The sequence below is a fragment of the Pseudophryne corroboree genome, chromosome 11 (genome assembly GCF_028390025.1).
Source record: "Pseudophryne corroboree isolate aPseCor3 chromosome 11, aPseCor3.hap2, whole genome shotgun sequence".
NCBI lineage: Eukaryota > Metazoa > Chordata > Amphibia > Anura > Myobatrachidae > Pseudophryne > Pseudophryne corroboree.
The window spans coordinates 349,318,283-349,332,964 of NC_086454.1; the positions used below are offsets into that span (position 1 = coordinate 349,318,283).

Below are 14,682 nucleotides of genomic sequence, written 5' to 3' on the forward strand. Positions count from 1 at the left end.
ACACAGCAGCGATGCCTTTGCACTTCAAGAGCTTTGGCATGCTGGCCAGGAGCTACTCGTCGCTCCCCGGCCCGCAGCGGCTGCGTGTGACGTCACGCAGTCGCTGCGGCCCACCCCCCGTTCGGTCCGGCCACGCCTGCGTTGGCCGGACCTCGCCCACGAAATGGCGGGCAAACGCCTCAGTGGCGATCGCTAGGCAACGACGATTGCAGCGAGCGATCAGGTCGGAATGACACCAGAGTGACAATAAAAAGTCTACACACCCGCACAGAACAGCAATTACAGGTGGTGTAAAGCTTGAAACCAAGATCAATCATGTCAGACGGTTCGCCATGTTTAGTGGGCCCTTGCAGCCAAAGTACAAGTGTAAAACGGTCACAGCCTAGATCAGTGGTTCTCAAACATTTTTGAATCACGGCGCCCAAGAGTATCAAAAAAATTTTCACGCCACCCCTAGGCCAAATTTTCTGATTGAGAAATTTAGAAAGAAATATTAAATTACCGTATATACTCGATTATAAGCCGACTTTTTCAGCACGTTTTTTTGTGCTGAAAAAGCCACCTCGGCTTATAATCGAGTCAGCGTTGAGGGACACGGAGAGCGCAGAGCGCGGCTTTCCTGTGTCCCTCCTGCATCTCCAGCAGCAGCGGCGTCTGAGTGTTAAAGGAAGTGCACGTACCGGCACTTCCTTTAACACACGCCGCTGCCGCCCGAGATGCAGGAGGGACACAGGAGAGCCGCGCGCTGTGCTCTCCATGTCCCTCATTCAGAAGACAGCGCGGGAGCGACGGAAGGTAAGTATCTAGCACTGTGGGGCATATCAGGCACTGTGGGGCATATCAGGCACATCTGGCACTGTGGGGCATATCAGCCACATCTGGCACTGTGGGGCATATCAGGCACTGTGGGGCATATCAGCCACATCTGGCACTGTGGGGCATATCAGGCACTGTGGGGCATATCAGCCACATCTGGCACTGTGGGGCATATCAGGCACTGTGGGGCATATCAGGCACTGTGGGGCATATCAGGCACTGTGGGGCATATCAGGCACTGTGGGGCATATCAGCCACATCTGGCACTGTGGGGCATATCAGGCACTGTGGGGCATATCAGCCACATCTGGCACTGTGGGGCATATCAGGCACTGTGGGGCATATCAGGCACTGTGGGGCATATCAGGCACTGTGGGGCATATCAGCCACATCTGGCACTGTGGGGCATATCAGGCACTGTGGGGCATATCAGCCACATCTGGCACTGTGGGGCATATCAGGCACTGTGGGGCATATCAGGCACTGTGGGGCATATCAGCCACATCTGGCACTGTGGGGCATATCAGGCACTGTGGGGCATATCAGCCACATCTGGCACTGTGGGGCATATCAGGCACTGTGGGGCATATCAGGCACTGTGGGGCATATCAGGCACTGTGGGGCATATCAGGCACATCTGGCACTGTAGGGCATATCAGGCACTGTGGGGCATATCAGGCACTGTGGGGCATATCAGGCACTGTGGGGCATATCAGGCACATCAGGCACTGTGGGGCACATCAGGCACTGTGGGGCACATCAGGCACTGTGGGGCACATCAGGCACATCTGGCACTGTGGGGGCATATCTGGCACTGTGGGGGCATATCTGGCACTGTGGGGGCATATCTGGCACTGTGGGGGCATATCTGGCACTGAGGGCTGTGTACGGCTAGAGCTGCATTTCCCACCCTAGGCTTATACTCGAGTGAATAAGTTTTCCCAGGTTTTTGGGGTAAAATTAGGTGCCTCGGCTTATATACGGGTCGACTTATACTCGAGTATATACGGTAAGTAAATTGTGTTTAATTGTCATCCTTAGGGTCAGTTGTGAAGATTTACTAAAGTCGCCGCTGCCCAGGGCGTCTCTTACAACCTCCGTCTACGCGGTAGCCCTGACCCGTGCGTTATTGCAGAGGCAGATGGTTAAAGTAAGCAACTAGATTCAGAGCACTTACTCACTAATCTTCTGTAGAATCTCACAGGGAGACTGCCAGGTTATTCTCTCCAGGTGGAGGAACCCTACAGAGAACCACTCGGATAGCATGTTCCTCAGGACACCATTCATCTCCTGCAGGAGCACAAAAGACAGGGACCTTAACACACATAAATCTCTAGTTTAGCAAAGTGAAATACATAGAAAGGTTATCATTTCTCGCCCCACAAACCGGCAGCCCTAACTGCCCCCAACGTGCACCAGCCGTTTCCCCGAGCAACAAACAGTTTGCTCTGTCCAGTTTGGCCAAACACCTTCTGATGACGGATGCCTAAAGGAACAATATGTCAGACAACCCTTTTGTAAGGACTGACATGGAGATATAGATGAAATTATTTCTATAAAGATAGAATGCTCTGAGGAACGTAGGCCTGTACTTATTATACGTTTCCCCTAATGTGTATTTTTATAAATACACCTAAAAATGGACTGCAATGTAATGACGTCATGCATTGCAACATCATGACATCATACACTCAGCGGGCGGAGCATAACAGAAACCAGATAATGGATTTCAGTGTCAAAGTGATCTTGCATGGAGTTAGTCTCTTACAGAAAGAAGAGAAATGCAGATGCACACTGTATAGCACCAAGCTCTGCTAATAAGAAGAATCATAATAATCTGTGTGCATCTGCATTCTCTTTCTGTCTGGAAATACAAGTCTCAGCATGATAGCACATCTCACTGTGTTTGGAATTAGGGTGGGTGTGCCCCCCCCCCCCCCCCCCAATTAAGAGATGGACGCAGATCGTTGCATCCATGTCCTCACATGTTGGGGGCCGCCAATCACAGGGCAAGGCCACCCAGCATGTGTGGCACCGCCTCACGATGCCCCTGCCTCCTTCATCCACGGCCCCCCACACTGCCACCTGTGGGCATTGTGTGTATATAAACGACACTGATACCAGTGGGCATTGTGTGTATATTAACGACACTGATACCAGTGGGCATTGTGTGTATATTAACGACACTGATACCAGTGGGCATTGTGTGTATATTAACGACACTGATACCAGTGGGCATTGTGTGTATATTAACGACACTGATACCAGTGGGCATTGTGTGTATATTAACGACACTGATACCAGTGGGCATTGTGTGTATAAGCAGTGCTGCTACCAGTAGGCAGTGTGTGTATAAGTGGCGCTAATACCTGGGCCCATTGTGTGTATAAGCACCTCTGCTACCTGTGGGCACTGTGTGTATAAGCATCTCTGCTACCTGTGGGTATTGTGTGGATAAGCGGCTTTTCTACCCGTGCCCACTGTGTATCAACGGTATGTTCTAAACACCTTGCCTCTCTTTAACCTCTCGCTACCACCCTGCCTCTCCCTAGCCTTTACCGATCGCACGTTTCTGTACATTTCCCCCCCCCCCCCGTTATCTACCGGCCTGCGTCTGTTCAGAGGCACGCAGGGGTTAACGGGGCGTAGCCCTTTCGACTGTGTGAAAAGCACCCGTAGGGCACGATAAATCACCTAATGTATATATTATATATATATACACACCTACACACACACACACACACACACACACATGGTTATTCAATAGGGGTGGGACATAACGGTGAACTGCAGGTGGTATATACTGTATATACTTGTGGTAGAGCTGTCACTATTTGATCCTCCAAATCTCTATAGGAAAGTAGTGCTGGTTCTCAAAACTTACAAGACAACCTGCGGTAAAAACTGTGCGCTGCCGCAGCGGACACGGCCGGACAGCATTTACTGCATGCAGCCTGCCCAACTGGAGCGTGCATGGGCTTCATTATGGCAAGGACGTTTTAGCGGCAAACCCCCCCAACACTGACTTGCCCCCACGCGTCTCCGGCCGACCTCGCCTATAACTAAGCAAATGTGTCAGTCTCTGTATGATTCACTTTCCAGTTTATGTATTCCTGGGCTCAATTAAATCTGAATTAAAAAAAGATTTAATTGTGTGTTCCTTAGGGTGCTTTCACATCAAAAGGCTGCGTTCTGAGGAGAGATACGGGAATGGTAGTCATTGTCAGAATGTAAATGGCCAGGGAACAATACAGTACGGAGATTACAGAGGCGCAGAGAAAAAGACACACAAACACCTAGCCGTATGCCGACTGTATTCTTATAGTGTGGGAATAACACAAACACCTAGCCGTATGCCGACTGTATTCTTATAGTGTGGGAATAACACAAACGCCTAGCCGTATGCCGACTGTATTCTTATAGTGTGGGAATAACACAAACGCCTAGCCGTATGCAGACTGTATTCTTATAGTGTGGGAATAACGCCTAGCCGTATGCCGACTGTATTCTTATAGTGTGGGAATAACACAAACGCCTAGCCGTATGCAGACTGTATTCTTATAGTGTGGGAATAACGCCTAGCCGTATGCCGACTGTATTCTTATAGTGTGGGAATAACACAAACGCCTAGCCGTATGCAGACTGTATTCTTATAGTGTGGGAATAACACCTAGCCCTATGCCGACTGTATTCTTATAGTGTGGGAATAACACACACGCCTAGCCGTATGCCGACTGTATTCTTATAGTGTGGGAATAACACCCAGCCCTATGCCGACTGTATTCTTATAGTGTGGGAATAACACACACACGCCTAGCCGTATGCCGACTGTATTCTTATAGTGTGGGAACAACACACACGCCTAGCCATATGCCGACTGTATTTTAATAGTGTGGGAATAACACCTAGCCGTATGCCAACTGTATTCTTATAGCGTGGGAATAACACCTAGTCGTATGCCAACTGTATTCTTATAGTGTGGGAATAACGCCTAGCCGTATACCAACTGTATTCTTATAGTGTTGGAATAACACATAGCCGTATGCCAACTGTATTCTTATAGTGAGGGAATAGCCGTATGCCGACTGTATGCTTATAGTGTGAGAATAACACAAACGCCTAGCCGTATGCCGACTGTATTCTTATAGTGTGGGAATAACACAAACGCCTAGCCATACATCGACTGTATTCTTATAGTGTGGGAATAACACCTAGCCGTATGCCGACTGTATTCTTATAGCGTGGGAATAACACAAACACCTAGCCATATGCCACCTGTATTCTTATAGTGTGGGAATAACACCTAGCCGTATGCCGACTGTATTCTTATAGTGTGGGAATAACACCTAGCCGTATGCCGACTGTATTCTTATAGCGTGGGAATAACACAAACACCTAGCCATATGCCACCTGTATTCTTATAGTGTGGGAATAACACCTAGCCGTATGCCGACTGTATTCTTATAGTGTGGGAATAACACCTAGCCGTATGCCGACTGTATTCTTATAGTGAGGGAATAACACCTAGCCGTATGCCAACTGTATTCTTATAGCGTGGGAATAACACAAACACCTAGCCATATACCGACTGTATTCTTATAGCGTGGGAATAACACAAACACCTAGCCATATACCGACTGTATTCTTATAGCGCAGGAACAACAACTAGCCGTATGCCAACTGTATTCTTATAGTGTGGGAATAACACCTAGCCGTATGCCGACTGTATTCTTATAGCGTGGGAATAACACAAACACCTAGCCATATGCCACCTGTATTCTTATAGTGTGGGAATAACACCTAGCCGTATGCCGACTGTATTCTTATAGTGTGGGAATAACACCTAGCCGTATGCCAACTGTATTCTTATAGTGTGGGAATAACACCTAGCCGTATGGCGACTGTATTCTTATAGCGTGGGAATAACACAGACGCCTAGCCGTATGCCAACTGTATTCTTATAGTGTGGGAATAACACCTAGCCGTATGCCAACTGTATTATTATAGTGTGGGAATAACACCTAGCCGTATGCAAACTGTATTCTTATAGCATGGGAATAACACCTAGCCGTATGCCGACTATATTCTTATAGTGTGGGAATAACACAGACGCCTAGCCGTATGCCAACTGTATTCTTATAGTGTGGGAATAACACCTAGTCGTATGCCAACTGTATTCTTATAGTGTGGGAATAACACCTAGCCGTATGCCGACTGTATTCTTATAGTGTGGGAATAACACCTAGCTGTATGCCGCCTGTATTCTTATAGCGTGGGAATAACACCTAGCCGTATGCCGACTGTATTCTTATAGCGTGGGAATAACACAAACGCCTAGCCGTATGCCAACTGTATTCTTATAGCGTGGGAATAACAAACGCCAAGCCGTATGCCGACTGTATTCTTATAGCGTGGGAATAACACAAACGCCAAGCCGTATGCCGACTGTATTCTTATAGCGTGGGAATAACACAAACGCCTATCCGTATACCGACTGTATTCTTATTATTATTATCCTCCTTTATTTATATGGCGCCACAAGGGTTCCGCAGCACCCAATTACAGAGTACATAAACAAATAATCAAACAGGAAAACAGCAACTTACAGTTGATGACAATATAGGACAAGTACAGGGTAAATAAACATAGATAGATCAGCAGATGACACTGGAATAAGCATCAGGTGGCAGAAGACTGCTGGATGTGGTGCAGTTGAAGATTATTAAAGTAAGAAAGGATAAGCGCATGAGGGAAGAGGGCCCTGCTCGTGAGAGCTTACATTCTAAAGGGGAGGGGTAGACAGACAGGGGTGACACAGATGGGGTACATAGAGAGTGTAGAACAGAGGTTTAGGATGAGATATGGCTGGGTTTGGTGAAGAAGTGGGTCTTGAGAGATTGTTTGAAGTTTTGTAGAGAGGTGGAGAGTCTGAGGTAGGGAATTCCAAAGAAGTGGTGCAGCACGTGAAAAATCTTGGAGGTAGGAGTGGGAGGAAGTAATCCGTAGGCAGGAGAGTCGGAGTGCATTAGCAGAGCGAAGAGGACGGGTGGGAGTGTAAAGGGAAGGTCACAGATGTAGATGGGAGAGGAGTGGGTGAGGCCTTTGTAAGCGAGGGTGAGAAGCTTGAAATGGATTCTGAAAGGGAAGGGGAGCCAGTGAAGGGCTTGAGGGAGGGGGGAGGTGGACGTAGTGCGTTTGGTGAGGAAGATGAGCCGGGCAGCAGCATTGAGGATAGATTGGATTGGAGAGAGGTATGTGTCAGGAATTCCAGTCAAGAGCAGATTACAGTAGTCCAGTCTGGAGATGACCAGTGAGTGGATAAGAGTATTAGTAGCATCCTGGGTCAGAAAGGGTCTGATCCTGGAAATATTTTTTAGATGAAAACGGCAGGTTTGTGAGAGGTGCTGAATGTGTGGTTTGAAGGAGAGGGAGGAGTCAAGGATTACTCCAAGACAGCGTACTTGGGGGCTAGAGGAGATAGTAGTGCCATCAATAGATAATGAGATTGTAGGAGGTGAGGTTATGCGGGATGGAGGGAAGATGATCAGCTCGGTCTTAGACATGTTAAGTTTAAGAAAGCGCTGGGACATCCAGGAAGAGGTAGCAGAGAGACAGTTGGAGATACGAGTGAGGAGAGTAGGGGAGAGGTCTGGAGAGGAAAGATAGATTTGGGTGTCATCAGCATAGAGATGATATTGGAAACCAAAAGAACTAATGAGCTTACCTAGTGAGGATGTATAGAGAGAGAGAGAAGAGAAGAGGACCAAGGACAGAACCTTGGGGTACACCTACAGTTAGTTAGTGGAAGTGAGGGGGGCGGGGGGGTTATGAGAGGAGACAGAGAAAGAACGGTCAGAAAGGTAGGAGGTCAGCCAAGAGAGGGCAGTGTCACGCAGACCAATGGAGTGAAGAATTTACAGTAGGGGAGGATGGTCCACAGTGTCAAAAGCAGCAGAGAGATCAAGTAGAATAAGTATAGAGTAGTGTCCCTTAGATTTAGCAGCATGGAGGTCATTGCATACTTTTGTAAGGGCAGTTCAGTGGAGTGGAGAGGACGGAAGCCAGACTGGAATGGGTCAAGCAGTGAGTGTGAGGAAAGAAAGGCAGTAAGGCGGTTGTAGACATACGCTCAAGGAGTTTGGAGGCAAAAGGGAGGAGAGAGATGGGTCGGTAGTTGGAGAGAGTGTTTGGATCAAGTGTAGGTTTTTTAAGAATAGGAGAGATGAGTGCATGCTTGAAGGCAGAGGGGACAGTGCCTGATGAGCGGGACAGATGGAGAAGGTGGGAAAGATGGGAACAAGCAGAAGGAGAGAGGTAGCAGAGGAGTCGGGAGGGGATAGGGTCAAGTGGGGAGTTGGTGAGGGGACAGGAACGAATGAGGGCCATGACTTCCTCTCCAGATGCATGGGAGAAAGATGTCAGAGTAGGTGCGAGGGATGGGGAGGGTTGGTAAGGGATGGGAGAAAGCTGGTTACTGATGGTCTGGTGTGATGTCCTGACGTATGGAGTCAATTTTGGATGTGAAGTAAGTGGCAAAGTCAAGAGCAGAGAGTGAGGAAGGGAGACGAGGTGGAGGTAGGCAGAGGAATGAGTTGAGAGTGGCAAAGAGGCGCCGGGGGTTGGAAGACTGGGAGGAGATGAGGTTCTTGAAGTATGACTGTTTAGCAAGAGAAAGGGCAGCACTGAAGGATGAGAGCATAAGTTTGAAATGGAGGAAGTCTGCCTTAGAGCGTGATTTCCTCCAGTGTCGCTCAGCAGTACGTGAGCATTTTTGCAGATATCTGGTGCATTTGGTGTGCCAGGGTTGAGGTGTTAATTTGCGAGGGTGAATAGTGGTTGGTGGAGCAACAGAGTCAAGAGCAGAAGTAAGGGATGCATTGTATGTGGAAGTGGCTTGTTCAGGGCATGAGAGAGAGAGAATAGGAGAGAGAAGTGAGTCAAACAGGGAGGGAAGGAATGTGGTGTCAATAGCCTCAATGTTACGCTTAGTGATGGTAGCCTTAGGAGGTAGAGATGGGGAAGCCGAGAGAGACAGATTAAAGGAAAGCAGGTGGTGGTCAGAGAGTGGAAATGGGGAGTTTGAAAAATCAGAAATATCACAGCGGTGAGTGAAGACCAGATCCAGTGAGCTCCCATTCACATGGGAGGGTGAGGAGGTCCACTGGGAGAGACCAAGTGAAGAGGTGAGGTTAAGGAGTTTAGAGGCAGGGGATTGTGTGGGGATGTCAATAGGGATGTTGATATCGCCTAGGATAATGGGGAATGTCAGAAGAGAGGAAGTGAGGAAGCCAGGAAGCAAAGTTGTCGATGAATTTGGAAGCAATGCCAGGGGGGCGGTAAATGACAGCTACTCTAAGATGGACTGGTTGGAAGAGGCATATGGCATAGACCTCAAATGTAGAGAATGTAAGGAATGGTTCTGGTGGTATGAGTTGGTAGGAGTAACTAGAAGGTAAAAGGACCCCAACACCACCCCCATGGCGACCCCCAGGTCGGGGTATGTGTGTGTGAATGTGAGGCCCCCAGCAGATAGTGTGGGAATAACACAAACACCTACCCATATGCCGACTGTATTCTTATAGTGTGGGAATAACACAACCGCCTAGCCGTATACCGACTGTATTCTTATAGTGTGGGAATAACACAACTCCACAGCAATTAGCCCCATTGGTACTGTCAATGCATCCAATTTAGATTTCATATTAGCTATGTGTGCGCTATAATGGACTTCTCAATGTGGCATGTCGGGGAAAAACGACAAGCGCTGTGATATCAGATGGTAGCAATTAAATATTTGGGAGAAGTAATTGTGAAGATGATAGAATTATTTTTTCTTGCAGACAGTTTTTCAGATAGAACAGATCTCCCATTAATGTTATTTTAGTGTGAACATAATGGAGAACTCTCTAGAGATTTAATAGGTTTAATGGGGCCCAAATATTAGGGGAATATTTGGGCAATTCCCCGTTCTACTGATCCCTGAGGTCAGGGGAATCGAAAACATCGAACACGTGTGTAATCCTCAATTCCGAACAAAAGCTGATGGGGTTCGGAGTCAGGAATTATTTAAATGCTGATTTTTGATGATTTCCCAACGGATCGCGGATTGGCGGATCGTATATTCGTCAGCAGAATGGGAAATCTGGTCATAAATGTATGACCAGCAAAACAAATATTATCCACCGTCATGGAACGGACATACTACATGGTATTGGCGTTCTCTGGCCACTCCTAGAAAACGATCAGTTGACACCCACAAATGGGCTCTTCCCGTCAATCTTCTTGCGATCGCTTTCTTCGTTCATCCCGTTGCTGTCCAGCGATCCCCACCGCTGTGGGGCGACGCGCCTGCACATTGCGGTGCATGGCGCAGTTCTGACCTGATCGCAGCGCTGCCCAAACAGCTAGCGTACGATCAGGTCTGAATGACCCTCTTAGTTGTCACATAGTTCTTCAACTTTTCTTTCTGCCTCATTCCGTAACTTATAGTTTGAATATAAATTGTTGATATTGAAAGAAACTGTTGTCGGCTCTATTATCAGGATTATACACCTATACGGGAAGCCGCCCGCTGTGCTGTGAAGTGCAGCTCAGACTAAAGTGCACATTAGTAAGTGTCTCAAGCTGTGAACAACAGGTTAAAAAGCTTTTTAATGGACAATTTAACACGCACATGAAACCGGAAACAGTTGGAATATTAAACAGAAAATTATAATGGAAATAATTAGGTGCTTCCATATATACACACACACACACACATCAGACCACCAACCTGTTTCACTGAAGATGTCCATACCCGCGTTCTAAAGGTAAAAGCCACCCAGCCCCGGCAGAGCCATGGAAACTGTAGCGGCATAATTTTATCATTACCCATTACGTATATAGCGCTCACATACTCCTCAGGGCTGTACAGAGTACACTTCAGTCATTCACATAAAAGGTGTTTAATATACTGTATAAATAAGGATCCTATATAGTCTAAAGGCCAGTACTCACTGACCGATGCGGGAGAGATGTGTGCTGAGCGAACCGCTCAGCACACATCTCTCCCACCGCTCAGCGCAGCGCGATGTGTGCCGAGCGTGCGGGCCACTCATTTCACCCAGCGGGAGAAATGAGCAACCCGCTAGATAGGCCTGCACGGCAGGCCAATCTAACACCAGCGATAGCGCTGCGCGGGGCTGCGCATCGCTATCGCTGCGGGGGGTACACACGGAGCTATCAGGCTTAAAATCTAGTAAGATTGCTTAGATTTTAAGCAGCGATCGCTCAGCGAGTACCCCCCTTAAGCCCCCCTGGAACTTCATAGACACGACGTACCTAGGTCACGTTCGTAACATGGTCCCGATTCTGCATCAGATGTAGTTTGGCGAGAAATCGCAAAACTACAACTCACCTCTATAGCACGCCTCCGCTGTCCGTACCGCGCTACCGATCAGCGTGCCGATCCCTACAAAACGCTGCGTCAAAGCCCTGCGCCCGTCAGGACTAAGACTGCGATCACGGTTTAAGTCCTCGCACATGCGCAGAAGTGCTGCAATCGCCAAATAGGGATTTCAGCACTTTTACGAGTTATGCTGAATCGGGCCCTATGCTCCAGTTATGAAAGCAAATTGGCCGACTCCCCCAGTCAAGGAAACTCCCTGAATAGTGGTGAACTCCCCAACTCCCTGAAGAGTCCAGCAATCTCCCCGATGTCAGGTGTGCATAGACCAGTGACGTTATCACCACCCACCATGGAGAAATCAGTGGGGAGAATAAGCAAGAAAATGGCTGCCACTCTCCAGCTGATGGCAAGTGGTTGTGTGCCCGAGGATATGTGCTGAATTACTGGGGGATGTGACGGATTACACAAGTCTGGAGGAAGTGAGAGAGGAAAGGGGGGGATTTAAGAGGTTGGAAAATAGTACCACGACTCATGATTCATGCACAGTCATACCTACTAGCGTGGCCAATCCCGGGAATTAGGCCACAAATTGGCCAGGATTCAATCCCATGATTGGAAGCTCCAATCCCAGGGATTCCGGGATCACGTGGCCCTTTAATGTCAGGCAGCGTTGTGCGTCCTCAGGACGCTCAACACTGCCTGGCTCCCTCCTCCCCCTACGCAGCAGGACCTCTGACTCTGAGGTCACACTACGCAGTCACCAGCCCATCACCCGCCGCAAAGCTGGATGAAGATTTACACCCTCCCGCCCTAGCAGTTAGGCGAGTTATGTGTGCGGGCGGTGCGGGGACGGGCAGACAAAGTAAAATAGCCAATCCCGGGTATCCAGGTATAGGTATCCAGGTATATAGGATTGGCCACCCTAATACCTACTGTATAATAATCTCACGTTAGTGGGCTAATGGCAGGAAGGGGGGGGACTTATTGGCTACATCTGTGCGGGCTCTTTCTGTAGCCATGGGTTTATTTTTCACCGTGACAACTGCGCACGCACTCTTCAGCGTCACGCACCCGGGTGTTGCTTTCACATTCTCCCTGAAATACTTATTGCGGTTATTCCCACACTTTTTTGATTCACCACACCCTAGAGTCCCTGAATTTGCTTCAAGGCATCCCCTAAGCCAAAAGATTCCTGTTGAGAAATTCAGAAAAAATTATTATTACGGAAATTTGGTTTATAGGTCAATGTTAAGCGGGGTCCACACTGGAGCGATCTAAGCCCGATGTCTCAATTCCGGACGTATCACTCAGTGCGTACGGCCATTCTGCGTGCTCCCATGCGATAGCGTCCGGTCGGCCATGCTGCAGTGTATTGAAGGACGGGAACGAGGTGTCGTTAGATCCTCTATTATATCGTTCTGATGTGTACCGCAGATACGAAGTGTCGACACGTCAGCCGCCATATCGTCCAGGTACACATCGCTCCAGTGTGTACCCAGCTTTGGGTTCAGTTATGTGGTGAGGGACAGAGCTCGCTGCTGTTTGTCCACATATTTTATGATGGGAAGCCACAAGCACTGGTTTTGCCTAGCACACCGACCATAAATGCGGTAATTTAAATTGGTCCTAGACCACCAATCCAGGGCAACTCTACATGTGCCCCGATGCACCAGCCCTGGAACCACTGGCTTATTCTATAGTAGTCATATATGTATAAAAGTAAGTGTTAGCAGTCCACACAATGGTTCTAGATGCCAGCTGGTTGTTCTATACGGCCTCTATCAGGACACATACATCAAGTAACCCAGTGGCAATGCCAGCCTGCAGAGGGCAAACCCACGAACGGGCCATGCAATGTGCAACTAGGCATATGCAAGGCATCTTACCCAAATGTGGGGAACGTCTGCCAGATGGTCATTCTATACGGCCACTATCAAGACACATACATCAAGTAACCCGGTGGCAATGCCAGTCTGCAGAGGGCAAACCCACTAACGGGCCATGCAATGCGCAACTAGACATATGCAAAGCATCTTACTCTAAGGCGAGGAACGTCTGCCAGATGGTCATTCTATATGGCATGAGCCAGGATACTGCCATCAGACACATACATTAAGTAACCCGGTGGCAATGCCAGTCTACAGAGGGCAAACCCAAGAATGGCCCATGCAATACGCACAGGCATCTTACCTTAAGGTGAGGGACGTCTGCCGACTTGGCCTGAGCCGGGACACCTCTATCAGGACCCATACATCGAGTAACCCGGTGGCAATGCCAGCCTGCAGATTGCAGACCCAAGAACGTCCCATGCAATATGCAACTAGACATACGCAAGGCATCTTACCCTAAGCTTGGGGGACGTCTGCCAGCTTGGCCCGAGCTGGGACACCTCTATCAGGACCCATACATCAAGTAACCCGGTGGCAATGCCAACCTGCAGAGGGCAAACCCAAGAACGGCCCATGCAATACGCAACTAGACATACGCAAGGCATCTTACCCTAAGGTGAGGGACGTCTGCCAGCTTGGCCGCCACGCTCTCTACCAGATCAGCTCTGAGGTCCACCAGGAACTTCATGCCCCCTTCCAGCTTACTAATATGGCTGAAGAGCACCTTGTACTGGGGGGTGAGGTAGTACCTGAGCCTGTCCTCCACCTGCAGCACAGTGCCCAGGTCCCTCTTCTGCTGAGCCTGCACCAGCTTGCTGCTGAGCTCTGCCACCTGGGCATGGTCCACCCCGAACTCAGCAGCCAGCTGCCCCAGCAGCACCGCCCTCTCCCCCTTCTCCAGGGACCCGTAGCACTGGATGAAGTGCAAGCTCTGCAGCTCAGGAGGCGGGGGGCTCTTCTCCTTCGTCTCGTAGGGCGGCAGAGGGGGCACGGACTTGCTCAGGAGCTCCTCCATGGCTGCTGTGGGCGAGGAGCTGCTGACCTTCCTCCACGGGAGGCTAGCGGGAGACCCGGGAGAGCGGCGGCAGGACGGTCCCCGCCCGCAGCGGCGCGATACGGCTGCGATTCCCTGCTGCAGGACGCGCGGCTGCAGGAGGAGGTGCGACAGTCGCATGATAGAGCAGCGCGCGGTCCAGGGGGGGTTACCCCAGCGACAGCTGGGGACCGGGGTCTGCGAGAGGTCGAGGGCGGTCAGGTGACGCGCCTGACGTCAGTGGCATGAGCTGGGCAGCCAATCGCGGGGGAAGGTGTATTGTGCGTCAGCGGCCGGGGAAGGCCGCCATGTTGAGTGTGGCAGCTAAATTAAAAAAACATTTATATTATACATATGCGAGTATAATATATATGGTGTGTGAATAGAAATATATATTTTTCATGCAAATATCTATGTATCTGTACTAGAGATATAGGTGTGTGAGTTTTTATGTTTATATATATATATATATATACACACACACATATATATATACGTATATATATATATATATATATATATATATATATATATATATATATATACGTATATATATA

At 48.9% G+C, this 14,682-nt stretch overlaps 1 protein-coding gene across 1 annotated transcript in view; it reads right to left on the reverse strand.

Moving 5' to 3' along the window:
* Nucleotides 1-14,343, reverse strand: part of MLYCD (malonyl-CoA decarboxylase) — a 71,176-nt gene extending 56,833 nt beyond the window's left edge. Inside the window, exons 1-2 of the mRNA XM_063945968.1 lie at nt 13,703-14,343; nt 1,994-2,106 (exon numbers count right to left, since the gene is read on the reverse strand). Coding sequence (XP_063802038.1) covers nt 1,994-2,106; nt 13,703-14,266 — 677 coding nt within the window. The 5' untranslated portion in view covers nt 14,267-14,343. The remainder of the gene's footprint in view (nt 1-1,993; nt 2,107-13,702) is intronic.
* Nucleotides 14,344-14,682: the final 339 nt, after the last annotated feature.